Source organism: Ursus americanus, chromosome 26 (assembly GCF_024610735.1).
Source record: "Ursus americanus isolate L20-20 chromosome 26, mUrsAme1.1.p, whole genome shotgun sequence".
Taxonomy (NCBI): domain Eukaryota; kingdom Metazoa; phylum Chordata; class Mammalia; order Carnivora; family Ursidae; genus Ursus; species Ursus americanus.
The window spans coordinates 32,734,072-32,761,023 of NC_142152.1; the positions used below are offsets into that span (position 1 = coordinate 32,734,072).

At 50.2% G+C, this 26,952-nt stretch overlaps 1 protein-coding gene and 1 long non-coding RNA gene across 3 annotated transcripts in view; one reads left to right on the forward strand and one right to left on the reverse strand.

The window, feature by feature from the left end:
- The window catches only part of NRDE2 (NRDE-2, necessary for RNA interference, domain containing), a 55,649-nt gene that overhangs the window by 10,768 nt on the left and 17,929 nt on the right, over positions 1-26,952 (reverse strand). For both annotated transcript variants that reach the window (XM_045807642.2, XM_045807641.2), the window contains exons 4-12: positions 25,739-25,888; positions 19,984-20,434; positions 18,795-19,200; positions 17,282-17,415; positions 14,502-14,622; positions 9,501-9,676; positions 6,891-7,277; positions 5,226-6,154; positions 4,057-4,195 (exon numbers count right to left, since the gene is read on the reverse strand). In XM_045807642.2, coding sequence (XP_045663598.2) covers positions 4,057-4,195; positions 5,226-6,154; positions 6,891-7,277; positions 9,501-9,676; positions 14,502-14,622; positions 17,282-17,415; positions 18,795-19,200; positions 19,984-20,434; positions 25,739-25,888 — 2,893 coding nt within the window. The remainder of the gene's footprint in view (positions 1-4,056; positions 4,196-5,225; positions 6,155-6,890; positions 7,278-9,500; positions 9,677-14,501; positions 14,623-17,281; positions 17,416-18,794; positions 19,201-19,983; positions 20,435-25,738; positions 25,889-26,952) is intronic.
- LOC123798901 (uncharacterized) lies at positions 20,842-25,250 on the forward strand. Its single transcript, XR_006781430.2, has 3 exons — positions 20,842-21,685; positions 22,430-22,517; positions 24,314-25,250. It is a non-coding gene; the product is annotated as an uncharacterized LOC123798901 (long non-coding RNA).

Sequence of the window (26,952 nt, forward strand, 5' to 3'; positions counted from 1 at the left end):
CAGTGTGAGCTGTCCTTCCTTCACACACCAGAACACTTCAGTACCCTCACAACTCAGGACACGCTTTCCTTGTTTCTGAAAGAAGGAAAAATGGTGCTGTGTCCATTCTCAACCACTGTATTTGTGAGGCTCGCTGAGGACCCTGGAACCCAGCAAATTAAGGTACATCGGTGGGCAAGACTCAAACGAAAAGTGCTCTCCGGGATTCCCTTCATCAGCCACTGGAGAACGCCCAGGCTACCAGCTGTGGGAGGGTCAATGCCAGGCGACAGCTCGGTGGTGACTCCTGGTTGTCTCCACGCAGGACTGCACGCTCTCAGGCCCAGCCCAGCTCCCATCCCCTCCCTCTCGAGAGCGCAGAGCCTCCCCGGGGAAGACGAGCTCACGAGTGCGGCCCTGCCTCTCCGTGTCCGCCCTCCTCACCCTCTCAGTGTCCTCGTCTTGACAAACCGTGACTTCTCGTACCACCCCTCAGGTCCAGGCTGAAGCAAGAGCGACGGGCCACTCCCATGCCCTGCGTGACCCCACAGCATCAGGACGGGGACAGGCACAGACCTGAAGGGGACGCAGCTGGTGAAGGGACAGAGCGTGGGGCTGTTCTCCACGTGAGCACGACAGATCCGCAGAGTGAGGCGGGAGCCAGTCTCACACCGAGGCGGCTCTAGTCACACCCCCGCCCCGGAAGGCCCCGGCCAACCAGACCCTGGCGAACGGACAACGCGAGTCCTTGGAAAGCCCCCCAGGCTGCGCATGACAGCATGTGCGCGAGCGCGCCCTTCCGAGACGCGATGGCACCCAGCGGTCGCCTGTTTGGGCCCCCAAGTGCCCTCTTCCCTGGTGCCGCATCTGCGGGGAAAGGAAAAGCCTGGTGGGCTCTGGGCTTTTGTAAAGTCGGATTCGCTTTTCTCATCTGACTGCAAACGAATCTAGCAGCTGTTCGCGAATACAACTTTTTTACAGTAATGTGACCCCACTGAGCGATACCCAACCCAGACAAAAAGCTACGTTTCCATAGCACCCTGAGTGTTCCCGGGGCAGACGACAGTCCTGCCGGAAGCTCATGTCCCCACGACCGGCACAGTGAACTGCACACGACTCTTCGTGTCGCACCCGCTCGTGTGAGTGGTGGCCTTCGTACGGGCTGACAGGCAGCTGCCAAGCAGGGTAAGGGGAACAATACCGGAGGGTAAAGCGCCAGCCGGGGCTCCGCTCTGTTCGGAGGCCTCGCTTCACCAGGCCCACGGCATCAGCCGCCGCTCTACACACGGCCCTTTCTCTCCTGTGTCGCCGGAGTGTGCGGCACTGCCAGTCCGGCGCGCCCGGCTGGCTCCGTTGGTGGAGCGGGCGACTCCGGATCTCGGGGCTGTGAGTTCGAGCCCCACATGGGGCATCGAGCTACAGACAGAACGGCAGGATGAGCCCAAACCACCACGAGGTTTGGCTGAAAGCGTCTGCAGGGAGAAGGGTGCACTTGAAACCCCCCACAGCGGAGGCTTCCAGCTGGTTCCAGCCTTGTGGGCAGTGTTCACGGGCCACTCCCTTCCTTCTCCCACGTCCCCGTGGCCAACAGGCAGCTGTAACCCCTTCTGTCACTTTTGCAGGAAAACAAGCAAGTGTGTAAATACGCTCACATGCATGTAGGTCTACTGGTGTGTGCACATGCACACAGGCAGGCACACACACACGCACGTGTGCGCACGCACACGCAGCACCAGCTCTGTCTTCCGCGGAGCCGGCTCCCTTCGGCCCTCTCCTCACCTTGCGTTCTGGCCCTAACTGGAGTTTTCTACGGGGTTATCAAAGCCTTGGGAGCCAACCCCGATGCCTCAGGAGCTGCAAGAGGAGGTCACGCTCAAACTTGGCCTCGGTCCAATGCTAACCTTTCCAGAAAGACAGAAATTCCTTAAGGGCCCCAATCTTTTCATCCAAGTCAACAAGAATTTTTCTGTCTACAATCCAAACCAAAGTTGGCTCATGGAAGATTCTTTGTAAAAATACCCTAAGTCCGTCTCTGCCCTGCCCCTCTCCACCGACGGCAGGGGAAGTTAAACTGGCAAGTCTGCGAGCCCTCCCTTTTCACATTTCAAGGTCCTTCACTTGCTTACAAAGACTCGTGTGGTATTAGCACTGGAAATTTTAGGGAGCTCCCCGTCCACTCCTTCGGCTGAGTGGCCTCACCACAGGAGCGGCGATGCACCCAGAAGCCGGGTCTCCTGGCTGCTGACTCCCTAAGCTGCACTCCCTTCCCCCACCCCGATTAACAGGTGGCAGCCCTGCATGCGCCGTGAACACACGAGCATCTGGACGTCTGAAGATTTCCATTTCACACACGGGTGTCAAAACATATAATCTGAGCTTCTGGGTCTGATGAATAAATGTTAAAAAAAAAAAAAAAAAACAGGGGCACCTGGGTAGCGCAGTCGTTAAGCGTCTGCCTTCGGCTCAGGGCGTGATCCCAGGGTTCTGGGATCGAGCTCCGAGTGGGGCTCCCTGCTCTGCTAGGAGCCTGCTTCTTCCTCTCCCACTCCCCCTGCTTGTGTTCCCTCTCTCGCTGGCTGTCTCTATCTCTGTCAAATAAATAAATAAAATCTTAAAAAAAAAAAAAAAAAAACTTTTGGGGCGCTTGGGTGGCTCAGTCGGTTAAGCATCTGCCTTCAGTTCGGGTTGTGATCCCAGGGTGCTGGGATCAAGCCCCACACTGGGTTCCCTGCTCAGCGGTGGGGAGCCTGCTTCTCCCTCTCCACCTGCCGCTCCCCCTGCTTGTGCTCTGTGTCAAATAAGTAAATAAAATCTTATTAAAAAAAAAAAACAAACCAAACCACAGACTTTTGGGTTAGTTCCTCATGATGCCGACCTCTGCCCACAGGGAGGTGCCTCGGTGTCCTGGGCGTGCCGGTAAGCTGCTGTCCTGACACGCTGTGTCCTCCCTGCCACTCAGGCCTCTCAGAGCTCAGGGGAGGCACACGGAGTTGGGATCTGAAATCTAAGGTGGGGAAGGCCCAAAGCTCTCCTGACCCATAACTAACTTTCTCTGCAACTCTTCATACCCAACTCTGTCAGGTGCTGACTGGAAAAGTTCAAGTATTTTGACTGCCTTGAGAACTTATCCAGAGGAAATAATCAGAGAGATAAGGTCACTCCTGGCCTCTAAAAAGTCCAATATTCAGTAGACAGCACTCGCATATGATTAGTAGCCTTCAGCTGCAACAGTCAAGTGGCCTAGGAGTGTACACTTCTGAAAAACCATGCAACTTGGCAGATGTGTTCCAGGAAAGGGGGCCCATCCCAACGCCAGGTCCTCAACCAAAGGCGAAGTCAACTCACAGACCCCACGGGGCCCCAGAAGCACCTTTCAGCCTCCGCATGCGTGTTAACACGATCAAACCGCATCTCCCCGTATTCAGTCACCAATCACGGTACTTTTCAGTGAAAACAAAGCTGCTCCCGGGGCGCCTGGGTGGCGCAGTCGTTAAGCGTCTGCCTTCGGCTCAGGGTGTGATCCCTGCTCCGCTGGAAGCCTGCTTCTCCCTCTCCCACTCCCCCTGCTTGTGTTCCCTCTCTCGCTGTCTCTCTGACAAATAAATAAAATCTTAAAAAAAAAAAAAAAGCTGCTCTGGAGAAGAGGCCTATTGTCAAAACTACCTTCTAGGGTGAATCTTACCTTTAACGTCAGAACCGAACCAGGACCTGGGAAGTCTTATGAACAGATGGCAGAGAATGAGGGTCTCTTTCCAATGAAAGCTCTTAGGCCATTTCCAAGTTTTCGGCTCAAGGAAGTCAGCTCCGAGAGCCAAAATAGGTTCTGCTGCAAGCAGCCCCGTGATTATTCCTATCACTCCACCAGAGCCCAGAGAAGCGAGCAACCTGCGTTCCCCTCCCAGGTCCAGAGAGACCTGCCAGGACTCCCCCAGGCTTCCCAGAAGCCAAGAAGGTGTGGGGGCAAAAGTCAGCCCTGCCAGCTTTCCTGGGAAGTGGTTACTGGACACCTGCACATTCTCCCCTGTGAGGAAGCAGTGGATGTCTGCAGAAAGACAAAAATTCTGGACATTTTCTTACCAAAAAATTCAAATACATTCTCCACAGTAAGGGGCACTGGCTGCCGTTCTCGCTCCGCAATGCATTTTCAAACAGGGCTTTGATCCGATGCGTCAAGCCGGTCTCAGGAATTGTGGCGTGGACCTCTCTGCCATCCACCCTGCAAGACAAAGGCTCATGTGATTCCGAGACCGGTTCTCGCGCCCCAAAGCGCCCGCAGAAGAGGCAGTTGGTGACCACAAATGTCCACTCCGGCAGGATCAGCATGTCCCCAGGTCTGGGGGGCACTGGGGGGCACAGACTACAGACATGATGGGGCCCCTCCAAGGCCAGAGGAAGGCAGCACTCAGGGTTCTGTGTTCTCTACACCAGAGGCTGCTCAGAGCTCCCACACAGTCTCCCTGCTTCTCTGCTTTCTAGAGCCAAGCCCACCTTTACTCAGCAGAATGACAGGACGGAAAATCCCTTCAATTTAGGGGATGTAGGGTGAATAAAATCCCAATGGAAGTAATAAAAAACAAAGGGAAACACTTCAGAGGCAACTCTGAGTTGTCAGCTGATACGAGGTCCGAGTGAAGCCACCGCTAAGTGCGCCCGGGATAGTCACCTAAGCTTCAGACACTCACACCGTTATCAAGAGACGACACACAGAACGCGATGCTGTCATCATTAGTAATAGCAACAGAGGCCATTCTCTCACACTCCCTCTTGCTCAGCACTTCCCTCCCTGGCCCCTCCGAGCAACCCTTGCAGGAGGCTGTCTGTTGTCCCCATGTTACAGAAGGGAACCTATTAGAGGGGACGGGACTTGCGGGATGTGGAAGAGCTGGGATCTGAATCCAGAGTCCTACTCCGGAGCCCCTGCTCTTGCCCACTGTGCTGTCAGCACAGCTGCTCGGACAGCTGAACGCCTGACCAGCACCACCCACACACCATAAGCAACGTTCAGTATCCCAAAAAGCACGGCCTAGGGAGACGGCCACGAAAGCCGCTAACAAAAGCCGCTGCCACTTGCAAGGCTCCAAGGCCTCTTTCGGTAGGTCATCCTACGCCACCAGGAACACCCCCAGCAGGGCTCCGGGCGCCAGCCCGTATCCCCTTCTGGATCCTGGAGGCCTCGCAGGGCAGTGGCGTCACGGCAAGCACACCACAAAGGTCTGTGGACACGTGGACAAGACGTCTGTACTTACCTCTGAACGGTTTCCACCAGCCTCTTCCTCATTTTCTCGGCTTCGATTGCAAACAACCAAGGCTCCAAGGGTTTGGCAGACCTGGTCATGGCATCGAAGAATCTTCTGGTCTTACTGGCTGTGGGGGACCTACTCTGAATCTGTACGTAGGCCCTCCAAAGAAGCTGGTTGCCGGGGTACACGCGTAAAGCGTCCGAGAGCGCCCGGCGCAGGGGAGCCAGAGGGTACACGCGGACTCTCGTGTGGAATCGGAGCAGGCTGGTGTGCATCAGCGTGACGGCCTCGAGGACGCGGCCCGGGCCCTGGGCGCTACTGGCATCCTCCCGGCCACAGTCCCCCGGCGACACCGAGCCCGTCAGCTTCGCACACACCTGCTCGTAGATCCGCACGGCGGCGTCGATCCCCACGGTCAAATACTGGAAGAGCATGAAGCACTTCGCCAGGCTGGTCAGGCGGGGAGAGGAGCCGGCGGGCGCCGGGCCGGAGCCACTGCTCCGGCCCAAACAGTCCTGCAGCGCGTGCTCGTACGCCTTCCGGGCTTTCAAAACCTGAACGGCCAAGACCGGCCCGGAGTAGGGCCCGTAGGCAGCGCTGTCCGTCAGTCTGGTCAGTATGTGGACGGCTCGGGCCGTGGCGGCCCCGCTCGCGTCCGGCGAGAGCTCCAGCTCCAGCTCCGCGTAGAGGAGGCTCAGCTCCCAGAGCTCGCACCCCCTCAGCTCGCCGCTCCCCGCCAGGCCGAGCGCCGCGTCGAACACCTTCCTGGCGTCCTCGGTGTTGCCGAGCAACCACTCCAGATGTGCATACTGCTTCCAGAGGCAAAAATTGTTGCGGTTTTCCGGCTCCTTAAGGAGATTTTTGGCGAGTTTTTTGCAGTTCTTTCCTTGTGACTTTAAACTCTTCTTGTTTTTAGTGTGCAGACACCATATGACCTGGAAGGAAAAGGAAAGGACTCCCAAGTGCTCAGTGATTTCCAAGCAATCCCTTTGTCCTGTCCACTTCAGAAAGCCACACGGGCGTCTACACTTCCTTCCTTCATCACATGTTTGCTAAGCACTTGGGCTCGCTGAGCTGGACAACAGATCAGGATTGTACCAAGGCCACCGGCGCCCCCAAATGACTGCATCCAGGTTTCCACCTGAAATCTTGGTAAACAAGGCTCGCCCGCCCCAAGTACCCTTCTCCAGTGAGAAGGGGCCACCAAATTTTCTCGCACACCATTTTCATAACACATCCTGGTGCGTGCAATCTGTGTAGCTCCAGAGCCAGAGCTCTGGGCGTTAGAGCTAATGGTGGCCAGCAGAGGGCAGAAGAGTCCATCCTAGAGGAATTTCTAGCAGACAGCAGAATAAGTAGTTTATGTATTTTAATAAACCCCGAAATCCTCTAACCCCTGCTTAAGCTTGCTTCTTCACCCTGACTGCTCGTATGATCCCAGACACCTGGCAGCAGCAGACCGAACACAATAAACGGCTCCAGTCACTGACAAGCTGCCCCCCGCCCCCCAGGCTTTCCTCCTGCCCCCTCGGCCCCTCAGCAGGGCCGCCACATACTGGGGCCTTCGGGGGTCCCTGAACAAGGAGGTGCCCGAGCCCAGCGCTTAAGGAACACCAAGAGCCCCACGATCGTTTCTGAAGCCCCCACACGGGGTGGGGGAGGCGGAGTTACCTTCGCCATCTCGTACCGTAGCCAAGAGAAGCAGAGCTGAGACCTCTCCTGGCCTGAAAACAGAGGCATCACAAGGTGAAAGATGTTGCGGATGAACTCCTCGCCCTCTCGATTGTGACCGCGGGTCCAGCGCCGGCAGCCCAGCGGTTCTGAGCGGCCAACACAGCTGACGCCGGAAAAGGACAGGTTGGGAAAAGTCAGTGGCTTTTCATCCTGAAGCCCGTTATCGAAGATGCTGTTCTCGTCCATGGCCAGGTAGAGGCAGGAGGCCGGGGGGCTGAGGCCAGAAGGCACGCCCAGGAACTGCAGAAAGGCCGCGACCAGCTGAAACTGAAGATCCCGGCTGGAGAGCTGGATCAGAGACTGCGCGATGTCATCGAACAGCACCTGTAACAGAGACACGGTGAGGTGGCCCGCTCGGGAGCGTGGTTTGTTCATCGCGACAGACCAGCGACAAGGCTTCACGACTTTCCCCACGGCTCCCTTTATGTGGATGTGCTAATGATTCAACATTATTCCAATTAAATTTTAAACAGACAAGAGCTAGGTTTCCCACAAGATGCAAAAAAGCTAGAGGCCTCGCCAGGCACCGGAGAGTTGGTGGGGAGCTGGCGGCATCCTCACGCTGCCCAGGCCCCCTCAGGAGGAGGGAGGACCGTGTGCGTGCTTAAGCCAACACCTTCCAAAGGAGCCTAATGGATTCACAGAAAATCTAGGATCGTACTCACTTGTGAAGGCACACGTAATTGCTTCTGTAGTTACTCTGATAAGTCACAATTGTCAAAACTGTTTATTAAGATAGAAGATAAGAATTTTATTATTTGGGGGCACCTGAGCAGCGGACTCCCGGTTTCTGCTCGGGTCCTGATCTCAGGGGTGTGAGATCAAGGCCGTGTGTCGGGCTCTGCACAGAGTCTGCCTGAGATTCTCTCTCCCTCTCCCCTTCCCCCCCTTCTCTCTCTCTCTCTCTCTCAATAATATCTTAAAAAAAAAGAATTTTAAAATTTGGTGGTTTCTCTGTACAAAACTGCTTTCAGAAAAGAAGAATATGCTCAAAGGTAGACAGACAGCAGCAAGGTGGGAAGGAAACGACAGCAGCCACGGACCCTGGTAAGAACAATTTGAGACCTAATGCTGACTGTCCCTGTCCGTAGCTGATTTCATGCAGTCACTTGAAAGTGTAAGGCCACGGAGACCGGCCTCTGTCTAGGGCGCTGCTGACCTGCCTGGTCTTCGAGGCTCTCGGCAAAGAGGAAACCAAAGTGTGAGCAGAGTAAAATTGGACTCCCTGGGATCGGACTCCTCAGAACTGACAATTCACCAGAAAGCTTTTTTCCTGATTAGAGAAAAAGCTAAGTGACGAGGAACTGCTCACAGAAGTTTGATCCAGAAACAAGCTTCCAGAAAACTGCCGAACTCTGAGCCTCGAGAACTAAATTCTGGAGAGGTGACCCTGGGTGCTGTAAAACCCTCATGTACCAAAGACCCCCGCTCTTCCCGACACACACACACGCAGCGCCAGTCGGGAAAGGGACGCCCCCTGCAGACTCGCCTCGCGGCAGGCCACGCACCAAACATCCTGCTTCTCTGGCGTCGCCCCTCCTTCCTGGCCCAGAGCTCCCCCATCCCCTGTGTCCTAACTGCAGCCTGGCCACCCCATTGGCCAGTCCTCAAACATTCTGGACACTCGTGCTGATCCCTGTGACTGGAGCAGAAGACCCAGCATCAAACAGTCATTCAACACCCGGGAACATTACCTAAGCACTCAGGAACATTAACTAAGCACTCAGCACCAGAAAAGCGCTGTCCGTGCACTGGTGACCCAGCAGTCAAGAAAACAGGCAGAAATCCACCCTCGGGGCACGTAAATCGCAAGGAGGGCCGCGGACAACAGACCAGGCCAAAGCTAGTGAGCCTCGTGAACACAAACACCTGCCAGTCTGTCCCTAGAGCACGTCACGTGCCAAGCAGTACGGCTGGGCTCTTAGGAAACTGGGTCCATTTCAGGCTCCAAACAGAACCTCTTCCTTTATTTTAACGTAAAACGTGCAGAGCTGCTGGTGCCAGACACAGCAGCACGGGCCACATCATTCAAGGAACTCAGTAAACGAGACGATGTGAGTGTCAGGTGCACAACGGCGGCTCCATAAACGCGAGCCGCGTCCCCAGCAACACCAGCTGTGCCGACTGTCCCGGCACAGCCTCTCTATCCAGCTCCCCTTGTCCTCCGGAGTCGAACCGCCACCTCTGTGAGGACGCGAGAGTGCAACGGGAAAGTGGACACAGCTAAATAACCCAGGACAGGGAAACCACGTCTTGAAAACCCCGAGTCCTCAGGCTTCCGTGTGACAAATGAACAGAGTAGCTGGGAGACCATCTCCGGAGGGGCCTTCCCTCCTACTGGGGGACGGGAACCATCCGGTCAGGTTCCTCCAGGCTCCCACATCACCAGTGGCCAGGGAGCTTTCCAGAGACAGGAACAGACGGAGGCTAACATCTCGCAAGCCAGGCAAGTGCTCCGAGCGCTTCCTGCAGGTCGGCCCACCCCGTGGGAGTGGGGAGAAGGGAGGGACCCCGCAGCTGGTCTCCCGCCCGGGGAGGGACACTCACCTGTCTCTCCGGGTCCTCACAGTCTTCCTCGGTTTGCTTCCTGGTCTTATCAGGGCGCCAGGGCCGCCAGTGCCTGTGCTCTCGGGACCGCTCGGCGGCGAGCCAGATCTGCCACCTGGGCAGACTCTTCTCTCTTATTTCCTGGTCCTCGTCTTCTGGTTCGTCATCATCGTCATCTAGACGAGAACAAAACTTTTAGCTCAATTCACCAGCAAATAAAACCAGCACTGACACCCAACGGGTCACTGATGCCAGCTGCTGTGGTGGGCCTCTGGCGGGCCAAGACGAGGAAGACCCAGGCCCAGCCTTCTGGAACATTCAGGGACTCAGAGGCATTGAGGGACTCTCCCATCACCAGTCAGGTTCCCAAAAAAACCCTGGCAGATTAGCCGATGAAATCAGATGATTTTTAATGCTATCGTACTACTAAAATGGGAACACACGTATTCTGGAACACACCGTCCAGCAGAACGTTCTATGACGACGTACTATATACCTCATATGTCTAATGTGGCAGCAACCAGCCACATGTGACCTAGTGGGCACCTGAAATGCAGCTGGCAGAACTCAATTTTTTACTTTATTTCATCTTAATTTAAAGAGCCACACGTGGCCAGTGCCTTCTGTGCTGGACAACACAGTTCCAGAATGCTAAAGCACACGTCATAGCAGCACTGCTTGAGATTTTCAGCCAGTGGCCTGACGATTACAACCTATGTCCACTTCTCAAAAAAAGTCAATTCAAGATACCCTGTACTTTCACTTGGTTTCCTAGCTCTGAACATGCAGAATGGAAGAGGAGAAAAGTCTTGAGTCTTCTGGAAAGTGAGAATTTAAAAATAAACAAACAGGTATATAAAATGGTACGGCTACCCCAGAAAACAAGTGGGCTGTTGCTCATGAAATTAAACATGTGTTTACTACAAGACCTAGCAACTGCACTGTTGGGCGCTGATTCCAGAAAAATGAAAACCTACGTACAAACACCTGTACATGCCTGCCCACGGCAGCGTTATTCGTAATGGGCAAACTCTGGAAACAGTCCCAGTGTCCCGCAGGTCAACGGTGAAATTAACCGCAGTACGTCTACACCATGGACTCCTACCCACAGTACATGCGAAAAAACTACAGAGGCGTGCAACAATTCGGATGACCTCGGGAATGATGCTAAGTGGAAAACAGCCAATCGTTAAGAAGTTACACAGAAAACAAATGTTGGCAAGGACTGGAGAAACTGGAACCCTTGTGCGCCGATGGTGGGAATGCAAAACGGTACGGTCCTGTGAAGAGTACAGCGGTTCCTCAAAGAATTTTATTTTATTTTGTTAAAGATTTTATTTGTTAGAGAGAGAGAGAGAGCACGCGTGCACAAGCAGGGGAGAGGCAGAGGGAAAGGGAGAAGCAGGATCCCCGCTGAGCAGGGAGCCCGATGTGGGGCTCGATCCCAGGACCCTGAGATCATGATCTGAGCTGAAGTCAGACACCACCAACTGAGCCACCCAGGTGCCCAGGTTCCTCAAAGAATTTTAAAAACTACCGTATGATCCAGCATTTCCACTGCTGGGTATAGAAGCAGAAGAACTCTAAGCAGGGTTTCAGATACGTGACGTGCACACCCATATTCACTGCGGCATTATTCACAACAGCAAAAGGTGAGGCAACGCAAGCGTCCACCAACAGATGAACAGGTAAACAAAGCGTGGCGTCCACAGTGGAATCCCACTCAGCCTTAGAAAGGAAGCACTGACGCGCTAACTGGACAAGCCCGGGGACACGATGCTGAGTGACAGAAGCCAGTCACAACACGACAAATACTGTCTGCTTCCGCTTACGTGAGGCTCCGAGAATAGTCAAATTCACTGGGACAGAAAGCAGCACGGTGGTCGGCAGGGGTATGGAGAACTACCCCTTCATGGGTGCAGAGTTCCAGCTGGGGAAGATGAAAATGTGGTGGCGATGGACAGACGTGAAGACAGTTGCACAGCACCGTACACATGGTCAATGCCATTGCACTGGGTACTCAAAAAATGTTTTTTAAATGGTAAATTTTGTATATATTTTACAATAGGAAATCGTTTTTTTAAAAAGTCACAGGCCATGAGATTTCGTTTATATGACATACGGGAAGTAACGTGACAACATAATAACAGCGCCGGGAGGACGGATCAGCGGTCCCCAGAGCGGGGTGTGGGGGCGGATATGGCTACAAGGGAAAGCGTCAGGGAGCTCTGTGGTGATGCATCGTTCTGTATTTGACCGTGGAGGTGGTTACGGGAAACTGCACAGTACCGAACACGCATGCTCACGAGTGCTCGTAAAACCTGGAGATGTGCATACGTGCTGCACACTGCACTGGGCCGGGTTCCGGGCTGTGCTACTGCACCCAGGTACTACTGCTGGCGGACCTGGGCGAGGGGGGCACAAACCCCCCTGTGTAGTTACTCCCCAGCTTCTTGTGAATCTCTAAGTATTTGAAAATAAACGAATAACAGGGACGCCTGGGTGGCTCAGTCGGTTAAGCGTCTGCCTTTGGCTCAGGTCATGATGTCAGGGTCCTGGGATCGAGTCCTGCATCAGGCTCCCTGCTCAGCAGGGATCCTGCTTCTCCCTCTCGCTCTCCACACCCACCCCTCCCCGGCTTGTGCATGCACACGCACTCCCTCTCAAGTAAATAAACCTTTTAAAAAATAAGTAACAAAAACTTCACAGAATTTAAATGTTTGACACATATACTAGCATTTTAAACCCAACATTCTATCTAAATGCTCTTCTGAATTCTCAGAGAAAACTAAAATTTAACCATTTATCACCTTCTTCTAAAGACCTACGTTTAAGGTAATCCTTTAATCACACTGAAAACCTCTCATCACAAGAGAAATTACCTCTGTGAGTCACACATCCAGCTTAGATATCTGAACTTATTACATTAGAAATTCAAAAGATTAGGGGCGCCTGGGTGGCTCAGTCGTTAAGCACCTGCCTTCGGCTCAGGGCGTGATCCCAGGGTTCTGGGATCGAGCTCCGAGTGGGGCTCCCTGCTCCGCTGGGTGCCTGCTTCTTCCTCTCCCACTCCCCCTGCTTGTGTTCCCTCTCTCACTGGCTGTCTCTCTGTCAAATAAATAAATAAAATCTTCAAAAAAAAAAAAAAAGAAAAGAAAGAAAAGAAATTCAAAAGATTACATGGTTTTGGAAAGACATTTATAAATATATAACAATACAGACCAACAGAAAGGGAGGGTGAGAGAGAAATAGTAAGTAGTGATACATGAAAAAGAAACACCTCAGAACCAATGATAAATACCAACTACTCTCCACTTGCCAACCTTGTCAAGATGGGACAAGAAAACTTAAAAATAAAAGAAAAACAAAGAACAGTTATCAACTAGTTTTCTGGAAACAGTGTCCCTGGGACACTGCTCTGTGAGAATTCTACTTTAGTCTCATAAAAATGCAGACTATGATGAACTTTAGAATTCTATGCATTCTATGCATTCTAGGAATCTTGTTCATTAAAACAAACAAAAAACCCTAAAAAGAGAGAATCACCCTGACTTTGTACTCAAAGAAAAGTCACTACTAAAAAGACTCCCGGGGGCATCTGAGTGGCTCAGGTGGTTGAACGTCTGAATCCTGATTTTGGCTCAGGTCGTGATCTTGGGGTTGTGGGACGAAGCCCCACATCGGGCTCCACGATCAGCATGGAATCTGCTTGAGATCCTCTCCCTTTGGCCCTCGCTCCTCTTCCCCCCAACCCCCAACTCGCACTTACTCTCAAAAAAAAAAAAAGAAAAAAGACTTCTATGTTTTGGTCCTTCGTGTGGTCTTGCAGACTGAGTGGCTAAAAGGATAATAATACCCACTCCCACTTTGCCTTGTAAAAGTTATTTTTCTTCATATATGAAACCACTGGTTAGCCTGACAATGATTCCAGTTCTTCCTGGGAGAGAACAACTCAAGGAAAGTCAAACTAGCTGAGCCAGGTGAGGAGTAACCATCCCTGCCGGCGTCGCGCAGAGAAAAATTACCCCCAACGCGCAAAGGGCCGGAGACGCCACTTGGCCTGGAGCGCTGCAACGCCACACAGACCGGAGCTAATCCAGAGTTTTCATTCCTCGAAGAAACCAAGGCTCACGAAGGGGACATCTGTGAGAAGAGGCCAAGTCTGGGCCTCTCTCCCCCTCGCACTTTCAACAAAGCCAGGGGAGGAGCAATTCCTGATGCGCTGGGAGCTGCGCGGGCCTAGACGGCAGCCACGCACACGCGGCTCTGGAGCGCTTGACTGCGGCCGATCTGAAGTGAAATGTGCTGTAAAGTGCAAAATACACCCCAGATTTCAAGGAGTTCATGTGAAAAATAAAATGCAAAAGACCTCAATTTTTTTTAATAGTTGTATGTCGAAATATCAAGTTTTTTGACATATTGGGTCAAACAAAATATATTATTAATGTTAATTTCACCGTTTTACTTTTTTAATGTGGCGACTAGAAAATGTGAGGTTACTTTTGTGGCTTGAATTATGTTTCTACTGGACAGAGCTGTCTCAGGGTGTAAATCCAGAAAGTACTTTGCGGTCATTTAGAATGACAGTTACGTAAACGCTAGTTAATAATTATTTTATAGTATTCCTAAATAGGGAAGGCTTCTTCAAAGGATTTGATGGTCCATACATGGCCAAGAAAACAGACCGTCCTAAGGACACACTAAATGGGGTGGGGAGGGGAGGATTCGTAAGGAGGAGCAACCTTTTAAAAGGAAAAAATGAAACTTACTTCCTCTGGGAAGAAACTCAAACCCTCCACAGGGTTGCGGGGTTGACCCTAAGGGTGAGAGACAGTCTATTCTCCCAACGCATCCGCTAATGTATTTTTGAGATTTTGATGTTTCTACAGTGTTCTTAAAGACTGACAAAAGAGCTTATACATATAAACAAATAATCAGAAAGACGTGAAAATACATTCCAGAAGAAAGAGGCGTACGCATCCTAACCAAGAGGGGCCTTACCTGGACTGATGACCACCCAGCCGCCGCGCTCCTGCTGGTGCATCCACGCTCTCCAGCCTCGGGCGCCCTTCTCCCCGGCCCGGGGCTCCCCGCTGTCCCAGAAGGGCTCAAAGAATTCCACCTGTTCAGGTTTAAAATAGGGAGGTGAGCCTAACTTGTACAAAACTGCTGAGTCATTGAGCAAAGTCCGTCCTGATCAGCATAAGAGGGGCTTGTGGCTGAAATCTTCCTTGTCACCAGTCTTTCTTGTAGATATAGGATACACCCCAGAACAGAAAAAACAATGAGCTCGTGTGGCAGGTGGCCTTCAAGATAGCCCCTGTGACCCTACCCCTGCCTTGTGGCATTCACACCCCTGGGGCTGGGCCTAGTGACCTGTAACAAACAGATCCGGCAAAAAGTGACGGGTTACCACTTCTGAGTCTGTTACAAAAAGAGCGGCCACGTCATGGAGAAGGGCCTCCAGCTGGGTAGGAGAGGAATGGTTTCTCAGAAGTTCTGACCCTGGTAGGCCAGTCTAAATGGGGACAGGGACACCGCCACTCTCCCTACAGCCACTGGGCCCCTCAACACATGAAATCATGTCGTTTTCAAGATCTTCCGAGGAGAAGGGGATTCAAAGTTTCAACAGGACAGACTGGGAGCTACAGAGGGCATGACCTCTCAAATCCGTGTTCCTAAAATCTGGCACAGTGCCCAATACCTAGTAGGGCCTCAATAAACACTTGTTGGCACAGCGCTGCACGTGGCAGGCATCCAGGGAATAAAAAGGTCTGCGTGTTAAAGCCTGTGATCACACCTCTGCTCTCATGCATTTGGGCATTACGTCCGCTGTGTGGTGACCAGTTCAGCGCAACAAGTAATTCCCCGTAGAGGAGAACGTGAACACAGCGATGAACAGGAAAGCAATCGTGTTATCAATGGACAATAAGGACTTTTTTTTTTTTTTTGGTATTTTAATTTTTTTTAAATATTTTACTTATTTATCTGAGAGAAAGAGCGAGCGAGCACGTGCACACAAGCAGGGGGAGCAGCAGGCAGAGGGAGAGAATGAAGCAGACAGCCTGACTCGGGGCTTGATCCCAGGACCCTGAGATCATGACCTAGGCCGAAGGCAGACACTTAACCAACGGAGCCACCCAAGCACCTCGACAACAAGGACTTTAAAAGTGAGCCAACCACTTGCTCAAGGAAAGCTTTTGTAAGAAACCTTTAGAAGATGACGAGGCTCCCAGTGGCATGCTGAGGGCCAGGAGCCGCAGGACGGTCCGGCCTGAGCCCGGGGCGCTGCGCGCACGCCTGCAAGAGGGCTGCGTCCAGGAGAGCCCTGGGAGGGCGGGACAGGGCTATGGTCTGGACACGGCCCCGTACCGAGTGCCTGGCAGCCACCTCGGGAAGGGGAGCTGGAAAGACCACACTCCCTCTGCGCAGTCTTGCTCTTACAAGAGGGAGGGAAGAAAGTGCACTCGAGAAAAAGAAGTGTAGTTTTTTTCAAGTGTGATAGTTGGAACTGATTTATTTACTCCACAGAAACACAGACCACACTCGGCTTCCTCATGCTATACTGCTGTTTCCAGGAACAACGTCTCTCAGTTTTAAAGATATGGAAAAAGAAAAAGCTTTATTTCAAAGTTGTCTTGTAAATGCTTTGAAACTACACGTGCTGTTAGTACTGAAAACCTCAAGATCACGCAGCAAGCTCTGCTGACACTTGCGGGGGAGTGGCTCCTGACGTTTCACGGTCCCGGGCAGTGTCCTCCCCACGAGGAACTGTTCTCATCACACTCCGTGATCGTCAGCAAAGGGCCAGGATGAGGGCCGTTCTGATCGTGACCCCGCAACCACACACCCAGGGCCCCAGAGCCTGCCAAGACTGACTTCGGAAGCCTGCCATATTCTTAAAATAGCACACCCGGTCTTAAAATAATTTTATCTGGCTCATTATACTACTAATCAGGTATACTAATATTAACCAATATTCTTTAACCCAATTTCATCTAGGAAAAAAACAGATAAAAATAATGATGATAAAAATAGTCTTTAAAGGCATTTCAGGCACATTCCACAAGACGGAGATCTCAGCCTCCCGAGACGTAAGTTCACTATCAACTCAGATATCCTATCCATCTTCCACCAGACCCCTTTGCAAAGTAGGAAACGGAGATTTCTTCCAAGGGAAAAGGGAGAAGGCAGCTTTCTTATACGGGTAGCTCTATGATGACGTTTTTTATTGCTTCTATACCACAAATATGGGCAATGTTCACTTGTCATCTAAATGACACCTCCCCGATCAGGATCAGTGTTGACAAAGTGCCAACGTGCACCATCGTTTGCAATTCCCGCAAAGGTCTCACGCAGCGGAAATGCTAACTGGGAAAGGACCTAAGACCCAGATTAGAATGCACAGAGGGAGGAGACAGTGAGACGTGCTCTAAAAGGCAGGGCCACTGTTTCTCTGCCTGGTGGGGACAACTAGCATTGAAACAAGGCCCATAAGTAAGAAAAAATAAAAGGGGGGGGACACAGTGAGTCTTTATACTGGGGGGAGCAGATCTTTCATCTCTCCAAGTTCCACTACCTTCATTATGGAATTTTTCTTAGATCACCAGCATATTCCGAGCCCCAGTTCTCTGCAGGACTGATACAAAGGTGGTAAAAATACTACCACCACTTCCCATTACCCACACTTGCCCCGAGGAAAGAGAGGAGGAGAAAGGGAGGGGGGAGGGAGGGCGGTAGAAGGGGGAGAGAGAGGTCGGTCTCACAACTAGAACCCACACCTGTCCTTTGGTAGGCAGGTCTTTCACGCTGTCAGGTTTGAAGAAGGTGAAGTCCACCATGGCCTGGAACAGAGAGACGGCCTTCTCAGAGTGGCCGGCCTGCCGCAGGAAGTGGCAGTGCTGAAGGAACAGAGCTGAAAGCAGGGAGAGCAAGAGGGAGAATCCCGGTTAACAACACGCAAGGGAAAGAACACAACTTCTAAAAACATGCATTTCAACACCGAGAACATCTTTTCTCTCAAATTAGTTAACTGCGATTATTTCAAAGCTGTAATAATACGTGTCCTTGTTAAAAGGACTCACCATAAAACTGTAATCAAAGTACATTTATTCCAATTCTTATAAGAAACCTTCGTGGAACCCAAATATTAACAAAAACTATATATGTTGCATAAAGATAAGGCAAGAGGTTGGTCTGAACAGTTATCAAATATTCAAAGCTCATTGTTTCAAGAAAAATTCTAGGAAAAGGATGGTACAGATTTTCATCAGAAAGCAAAGATCTGCGCTCGATGGATCACTAGATGGCATTATTCACCAGCAATCTTCATCATCTGTTCGGGAGGCCAATGCACACAAATCAAGGTTCCATCCATGAAAATTCCGGCTTGTCTGAACCGTGGTGCGATTCGGACTGACTGAACAACACCAGACTACCTGAGCATACGACAAACGATACCAAATATGAGGCCCTTTATGTCAGTGTCGTAAATGCTTATTATTTCTAGAGCAATATATTCATATCTTTAGAGGTTAGCAGAAATAGCAAGGTTTTGACCAAATAAACGCCTACTGTGTGTGGGACACGGAGCCGCACTCACCACGGGCCAACCTCTGTTAATGTGCTCGATAACCGTATAAAGCAAGTATTATATCGCTGTGGCCGAGCGAGAAACTGGAGCTCAAGCAGGTTAGGGAAATATGCAAGGTCACAAGGTCACGACAGAACCAGTGAAGGGCAAATCCCGGCTTCAGGTCAAGACTGATGATCTCCAGCTCCTGCATGACAAGCCGCCTTCTGTACCTCATTACTGGACAAAGTGCACATTCTAGGCTCCTTCGGGACACACCAGGAATGTTCACGGTATAATAATATCGATAACTGCCTCTGTGTGCTGATGCCCTGCCATCAGGGCATCCCCACGAACACCACCGCCCGAGATCCCAGAACGGGTGAGATGAGCAGACAGACATCTCAACAGGGAAGGCCACGGACAGCCACAACAGCCGAGGCTTGACTGTTTCCCTGGCTAATAAGCAGAAAAGCTGGAACTTCTAGACCAGGGAAACCTTACTACCTTTACCGGCTCTGAGGCCCCCTCCTCACCCCCACCAAGAAGCTGGAGAAGGGAGAGTCGGTTCTAGTCCAAAGGAGTCCCAATACTTTGTTTAAATGCATTTTATCAATTTGACGTTTCTAAAATAAAACCAAAAACAAATCTTCGTTTTTGACTGGAGCCAGAAGCAAGCGTAAGTCCCCCGACACACGCGGAGCTGGCGCTCGGCCTCTTACCAAACATCGCGTCCTCGGTGCCCGGCAGGGCGGGGTGCGACAGGATGCTGCCGTCCTTCACCGCAGACAGAGTGCTCAAGCACTTGCCGTAAAGACCGTGGATCTTCGATACGGTGAAGGTGCTGAACTGGCTTTGGCAAAATAAAAGGTACTTCTGCCAAAGGGCCGTATTGTTGGGGTGTAAAAATATCAGTTTCTGCCACTCCTTGACCAGCGTGGAGGGCTCCCAGAACTCGGCGCACACCTTCAGCTTGGCCAGCTTCAGCTCCACGGAGCTCTGGTTGCTCTCGATGGCCCGCTCCAGGATGGCCAGCTTCTTCTCCAACACCAGCTTCAGAGACCTCCTCCGCTTCTCCTGCTCGCCTTCCTCCACGGCATACAGGCCGGGGCTTTTCAGGACCTCGTCCTTGAGACAAAATCGTCAGTTCACACACGAAAGTAAGGGAGCCTCAAAATCCCACCACCGCTACAGACACTTCCGAGCACCGCTGTCCAGCGCCTCCCAGAATGAATGGTCATTCAGCCCTTCTTGGTGACCACTGGCTAGTCACGATTCTTCCTGAGTGCAAACTCCGTTCCTCGGGTGCCGCTGTCACCCCCTACGCTCGAGCGTGTGTTGACTTCACCTGATTGACCGTCTGCGCTCCGTCATGAGTTACGTGACAAGAGCGAGCACGCCGCCCCCTGAGTACTGCTTCTCAGGAGCCAACTTTACCCATAACACAGCCAAAGGTGGGGCAAAACAGAACTGCACGAGCGGTTCAACAAAGAAAGTAAGTAGGACGAAGACAAAGCTGTGTGTTTCAGAAAGGGAGCAGAGCCCCAGCTGGGTCGACGGGGGAGCAGAGCCTTCTCTTCCCAATTCTGCGCATTCTGCGCCCTGCACCCCTCACCCAGTGAACAAGGGCCCTTCTTCCCAGATCCTGTTTCAATTTCACCTTCTTTTAGAAGCCCTTTCCTGCTCCCTAGAGGCCGGCCCCCAAATTACACATGAAAGCGCTTACTCTTCACATGGCAGGCTTCCTCCTGGGCTGGAAGCAAGCTCGGGGCAAGAGTGACAACGTAAGGATCTTCAAATGCCCAGGGCCAGGGTTCCTCCCAGGGGCTCGAAAACAGCTGCAGAGCGAATCGGTGTGCCCCAAACTGGGACAGTCATTCTAAATAAGAGAACCGGGACAGCGCTACTTACCTGAAAAGCCACGAACGCCATCCAGAGCTGGGTATCGTGAGGATTCTCCCGCACTCTCCTGTTGAACTCCTCCACCTTGGCCTTGAGCAGTGCGTTCTCTCTGTCCGTCTGTGAGTCTGGCTGTTTTGCTTCTTGCTCTGAAGGACCCTGTCCTTGTAACCACTGTGTGGTGGACTGATCGTAAATCCCCAGAGGGTTCAACCAGGTCGTAACGGGTGGAACCACATCATCCGAGCCCTTCACTGGGATAAACGAGACTGGCTCAGATGAGGGAGGTTCGGTTTTACCGCCAACGGCAACTCCGTCAATGTTCATTAATCCTACGCTCTTCTTCGTAAAATAGCGCTCAGCATGCTTGTGTGAATGCTTCTTTTCTGTGGAAGCCCCCTCCCAGGATATACGCTGCTTCTTAGGATTAATGCCCAGGCAGGAGTCTCCTTTCCTCTTGTACCTTGTATTTGAAAAAGAAAGAAAGTTACTGAGGGAACAGGTGCACCAGCTCTGCACCACTGGGCTCAGCAGACCTGAGCTCTTGTGAGGCAAGTTAACTGCATGTTCAAATTCACCCTACCTCCCGAGTGCTTCTATTTAGAGAAATACGACAATCAGCAATTAACTTTTTCTGTGTTTGACTTATTCCTCTAAACACCAATTCTCTGTTAACAGAGATCATGCCTGCCTTCCAGATTCTAGTAATTTCTATTTTCCTGGAGTTTTGTAAAGTCTGTTCCACACATTATGTCACTGATGGTCACAATCATACGTAACAGACAAGGTGGAAATCCTCATCCCCTCTTTTACATTATTCCTAAGGACACCGGAACCTTGGGTGAGATGGAGTCACCTGTCTCTTACACTGGTTCCTTTTCCTCAATATAGTCCTGTGTCCCCACTTAAGAAGGAAACGGGGAGGGCTAAGATTGTATTTTTAATCCTGAAACAAAAGTGTGTTGAATAAAATTACATGTGGCTGTTTTCTACTCTAGGGGAAGAGAGGCTGGGTTCTAAAAGGCCTGTATGGAGCGTGCAGGTGTCTCTGGAATCACACTCACGACTACTGAACCCGTGCATGGAGGCCAAGGGAGACCGTGCACTCTTCCGTATGTTACACAAACCACCAATTAAAGAACGGGCAAAGGATCTGGACGGAATTCACAAAAGACGACATGAAGGGCCAATCGGCGTATGCAGAAGTGCTCAACATCATTAATCATGAGGGAAACACAAATTAAAACCACAAGGAGCTATGCCACGTACCCGCCGGAATGGCTAAAATTAAACACCGACAATGCTGAACACCAGCGAGCAATCTGCTGGGGAACCAGGACTCTCACGTGCTGTTAGTGAGAACGGAAACTGGTACAGTCACTTTGGGGAAAGGTCTGGCAGTTTCTTGAAAAAAACTAAACTTAGACTTACCCTGTGACCCAGCAATTCTATTCTAGGCATTCCCCCAAGAAAAAGGAAATTGCATTTCCACACAAAGACTCGTGTGCACAGATATTCTCAGCAGCTCTATGGCTAACAGCCGAACGCTGCGAAGAATCCAGGGGCTCACCTATAGGAGAACGGGTAAACACACCGGTACAGCCACACAACGGGACGCGACCGGCAGTGAGAAGCCACAAACTACTGACAAATGCCGCCAAGGGGCGGGATGTTAAGAACACCACACTGACTGAAAGAAGCCAGCCCCAAAAGCGTACGTACTATAGGATTCCATTTATATGGAATTCTAGAAGAGACAACACTAATTGAGGATGGAAAAAAATTAGAACGGTAACTGCCCCTGGGGAGGTGGGGTGTGGACTGAACGCAAGAGAGCGGGAGGAAACTTGAGGGGGTGGGGGGTCACAGCTATGTTCTATATTTTCAGACAGGGCTGGATTATATAGGTGTAGGCATGTGTCCAAACTCAGCAAGTGAAGATTTGTGTTACATTGTACGTAAAGTTTAAGTCCAAAGAAAAAACTACACAAATCTTCAACTGCAGTTAAAGTATTTAACTGCAGGCTAAAGTATTTAGGGGGCAGTATGCTGAGGCTGGCACCGAAAAAATAAGATGGGTTGCAGGACGGATGGACAGACAGACCTGTGATAAGGCAAGCGCAGTAAAATATTAATGGTAGAACGTAGAGGGTGGGAATAGGAGCGTTCACTATAAAATTCTTTCAACTTATGTTGTATTTTTTTAAGTTTCCATAAATTCATGCTGTCGGGGGGGAAAAAAGGAGAAAGCAGCTGCCATCTTCCATCATCTTCCAGAAAGTTCTGCCTCCACCTCCCCCTGGTCCAGGCCCAGCACCTCCTTTGCTTCCCCAGAGTCAACAGGTGTCTGAGAAGCCACCCTCCCAGCTCTTGCACGCACACAAACCCTTCCTCTCTCCATCCTCTCCCCCAGACCCTCCGAGGTTAACTCACGACAATCTGTCCCCCATCCGTTTAGGAGTCAAAACAACTTTTACGAGGGGTAAGGAGACAAAACAGTGCTTCAAGAGCTCTAAACACGCCCATCGTTCTGTAAGGAACACACTGTAAGTAGAACTAGTTTTGTTCTCCCCTTAATTACTATTTTTTTTTTTTTGCTAAAAATCAACAGTATTTCAACATTCACATAATCTCTTAAAAAAACGTTTACAGAGTTTTCTGACTTTAAACGTGCATTTGGTAAAGCTGATTTAAACAGCTGCATTTTATAATGTAAAAATGATAAAGGAGAAAAAAAGAGTCTTCCTGATCTGTATTATTAAGCACCTACTTTCAGATACGTGTGCACATGTGTTCATATGTGTATACACACCTCTTTTTAAAAATAGTTGATACACAGCTTCGGGCTTTCTTCCCTACTTTCACGCACTTCCCCATACCATTCGTTTTAGAAAATACCATTTTTATTGGCTTTGAAATCGGTCCATTGGAGGGTAAGCTCTCATCTAGTTAACATTTCTCTATTGTTGGACATTTGGGTTTTATCTAATTTATCATTTATCAAAGAATCTTAATTGGGCAGAACCTAGGATGTAATTTGATGCAATATTCCCCCAAATGAAGGCATTTTTTCTATAAAATCCTTATCAAATAGTCAGCTGGTCTTACCTGAATAATTCCAGAAGAAGGGAACCCCACTTGAGAGGTCCAGTGAATGATACCATATAGACATTTAATTTAAATGAATTCAGCTACAGGAAAAGGGAAGGGAAGAAAGAAAAGAAAAGAAAGAGGGACAGGGCCTGGGAAAAGACTATATTTAAATTGAGCACACACTTCTGCCCTGAATTCACTCAGTGGCTCTGAGGCCCAGAGCGAGCTGGGCAATAATAAATTTGCCTTTCCTTCAATGACTTCAATTCACACATGCTGTCATGGTGGCAGTCTACCTCGGTCCAAATTCCAACCCCATCATCTACTAACTAGGTGACCCTGACCAAGTTATTTAAAACAAAACTCCAAAACCTGTCTGTGCCTCAGTTTTCTCATCCGTGAAATGGGGATAATAATGGTACCCGTGTCACAGAATAGCAGGGATGATCAAAAAGTTTATATATTTCAAGTCCTTAGCCATAGAGTAAGCACTAGATAAACTAAAGTTATTATTATAAGATTTGGCTCCCAAACATAAGCCAACTATTTCATCTGGTGTACAGCTAAAGAAAAAGACTCTTGCCCACGAACTCTAAGCCCCGCTCACCACAATACGCTAACGCATACGAGGTCACTGCCGGGAGGCTCACACTATTAGAAAATCTGCTTTGATACTAAGTCAAATCTCACTTTCTGGAACTTCCACTCATTGATCCTGGTTCTGCATTCCCGAGTTACACAGAACACTGTCAATCCACCTTCCAAAAGATGGTCCACCGGAGCTTAAAAGACACTGACCATATTGCTGTCATAGGCCCAATGCCCACAGGCCTCATCTGGTCCTCACAGGACGATGCCAGCCGAGTCCTCTCAATGCTCCTGATTTGTTAGTGCCCCTCGAGAAGTGTGGAAATTCGCGACCTGACAAAACACACCCCCTGTCCTCTGACCAACTCACAGTGCCATGGGATCCATACTTCCCTAGATCTGGATGCTGACAGCAGTACCGCTGTTAATCACCTAACTCACCAAAGCTTTAGGAATCCGCGGGGAAATCACAGCAATGCCCCAGCCCTTCTGCCAGCATCTTCACAGTTTAGATTAGTAAAATTCTCTCGTTACTCTCCTGCTAAGGTCTGGGCCGCTCATTAGCGGAGATTTAAGAGTCAGTCATTGTGAATATTTTTCCTTTTTCATCTATGAATAAGTAATAACCCTTTATCTTTGCAAACTGATTTCTAATTCCTAGCGCTGTTGCCAGCGGAGGGTAAGGCACAGCAGGAGGTAACAAATGAAGAAACAGAGGCTCGGACAGGGTTAGTGACTCACGTGGGATTACATGCTCAGTCAGCGGCCAAGTGAGAATGAGAACCAGAGTCCTCCATTTCCCAATCCGGAAAACATCCTTCCACACAACCGAGCTCATCTTTGTTTGTGGACAGGAAAAGAACATCTGAGGTTGGAGGAACACAGGCTCCCCGAGAAAGCGGCTTCCTAGCAGCTTACCCTCTCTGAGGTTCCTTCTCCGTGTTCACGAACCAAGAGTGCCGTCCTCCTCGCCGAGCAGCTGTGAGGCTCAGACAGGCTAACAAGCACGGGCTCACAATCCGCACTTGGGGCTCAGTGTTCGCTGGCCTCCCCATCTTTTCCTGGGTCCTACCACGTCTGGGGCACTACACCACGGGGCCGTGGGGAACCGAACACGACTTTAAGGAGTATTAAAAGTATTCAAAAATCTATGAATACATTTTAATAGTCGGTTACTCTCAGCCATGAGGTTTTAGGAGACTGCATGTAGACATAAATACGCACTGAAAAACCACAGATATACACACGTCGTAAAGGAAATCTCAGCTGGAACCGCCTATGCGGTGAGGAACAGCATCGTGATGAATGACAGTTAAAATGTGGAGGTGCAGCAATGTAATGGAGACCGAAATTTATTTTAAAAAGTAATCAGCTCATAAAGAATGATAATGGTCTCCTCTTGGCTTTACATTCCAATATTCTCTACCTTCAATTTTCATTACCTGTAAGCTGTCTGGAAAGAGAGATTGTGTGGTACTGTCCTTTATGTTCCCAGCAGTGTCTTACAAACTACTCAGTGCCTAAGAGATTTAATAAATACTTAAATATTTTTGACAGGTTAGAGGAGGAAAGTTTAATAAACTAATTACTGAAGTGAATACCATCGCCTCTTTCTTTGATTATCTGGTGACGTATGCTGGAAGCATTTTGGAAAAGTCATTACCACCTAATGTCACTTTTAAAAAGGCTTACTTGGGGGACAGATGAATAAAAAGCTTTTGCGACTTTTTAAAATGGCATATAGATCAGACCAAATGGTTTCTGGATAAGTTTGTCACAACTACTTATTTTAAAGGTGTTTTTAGATTTGTTCATTCAACAAGTAGTTACTAAAAAGCCACGACGCCCGGCACGAGGCCGGGCACGACACGTGAGTGAGACTCCTCACACCTGGATCCTGACTTCAAGGCCTGAACTTTCACTCCAGCGTGTGACATAAGACACGTGCCTCAACAGCTCAGTGATGGGGGACAGGCATCGGAATCCAGAAGGGAGCCGGGCAGACAGAGACCGCGCGGAGAGGGTTCGGGAGAGAAAGAAGTCACTTCCCACCAGTGAAGATCAGGAAAGACACCGTGACACGTACCTTGCTATGTCTCCTCGGTAGAGAGACTTATACTCCCAGTTGGCCGGATCCGGTTTCTTATCTGTTCTGAAGGTTTCTCCTGTCAGAGCCTGAACGTCCTCAAGCCACACAAAGCGATGCCCAGTATCAGCAGCAGCGTTACCTTCTTGACTGTGGGACACAGGGAGGTGAGGGACAAAGAGGGAGAGGCGCGTTGAAATCTTCTAGTCACATCGTCCACCTTTTCAGAAACATGAAAGGTAAACACTTCAACACGGACGCTCCGCACAGCATCAAACACACGGAGGCACGTAGAACGGGCACGTGCCACAGACGAAGAGGACTCCTGCTGTGGAAGAAGCTTTAAAACATGAAGCAAAAACTGTCATCACTAAGTGGTACTTGACCAAGAAGTCACTTTACCTCCAAAATTAACCTGACACAAGAGTTCTTTATGTTTTATATATTTTTATTTTTATTATTTTTATTATTTTTAAATATGTTCATATCTTATTTTTTAAAGATTTACTTATTTATGTTAGAGACAGAGAGAGAGACACACAGAGAAAGAGAGAGAGAGAGACAGCACGCAGGGAGAGGCAGAGGGAGAGGAGAGAAGATTGCCCGCTGAGCACGGAGCCCAGAGCTCAATCCCACAACCCTGAGATCACGACCTGAGCCGAAATTAAGAGTCGGACGTTTCACCGACTGAGTCCCCCAGGAGCCCCTAGGTGTTGTTTTTAAATATTCCATTAAATGACTGTAACTAGAATTTCAAATATACTTATAAGCAAGTTTTCTTAAAAAAAAAAAAAAAATCAAGTGGGTCACCCTTGCTTAGCCTGTAACTCATCTCAAAGTGCTCAGATTATTCCACTCAAAACCTAAGAGCAGCAGCAAAGCCGCAGCTCCGAATGGCTCGGTCTCGCATATCATCTTCAGGCTTGGTCTAAGTCACGTTTCTACAGCCTGGGCACTGTGGACGCTGTCCTGCCCGTGTGGACGGACCTCCTCTTCCACACCAGGGCCAGAGAGAGCCACTGTGAGACAAGACCCCTACTCATCCCGCTGGACCAAGCTAGCGTTGGCAGCCTTCCAGCGGAGGCGCAACTGGAACCAGTTCCCCAGGAGTCAAACAAGAGGGGGAGGGAGAGTTTTTCTGGCATCTGACCTCTTCCCTCCTCTAAAGAAAATGAGGTCTTCATGCTGCTGGCGCGAGAAGCTGCCAATATGGT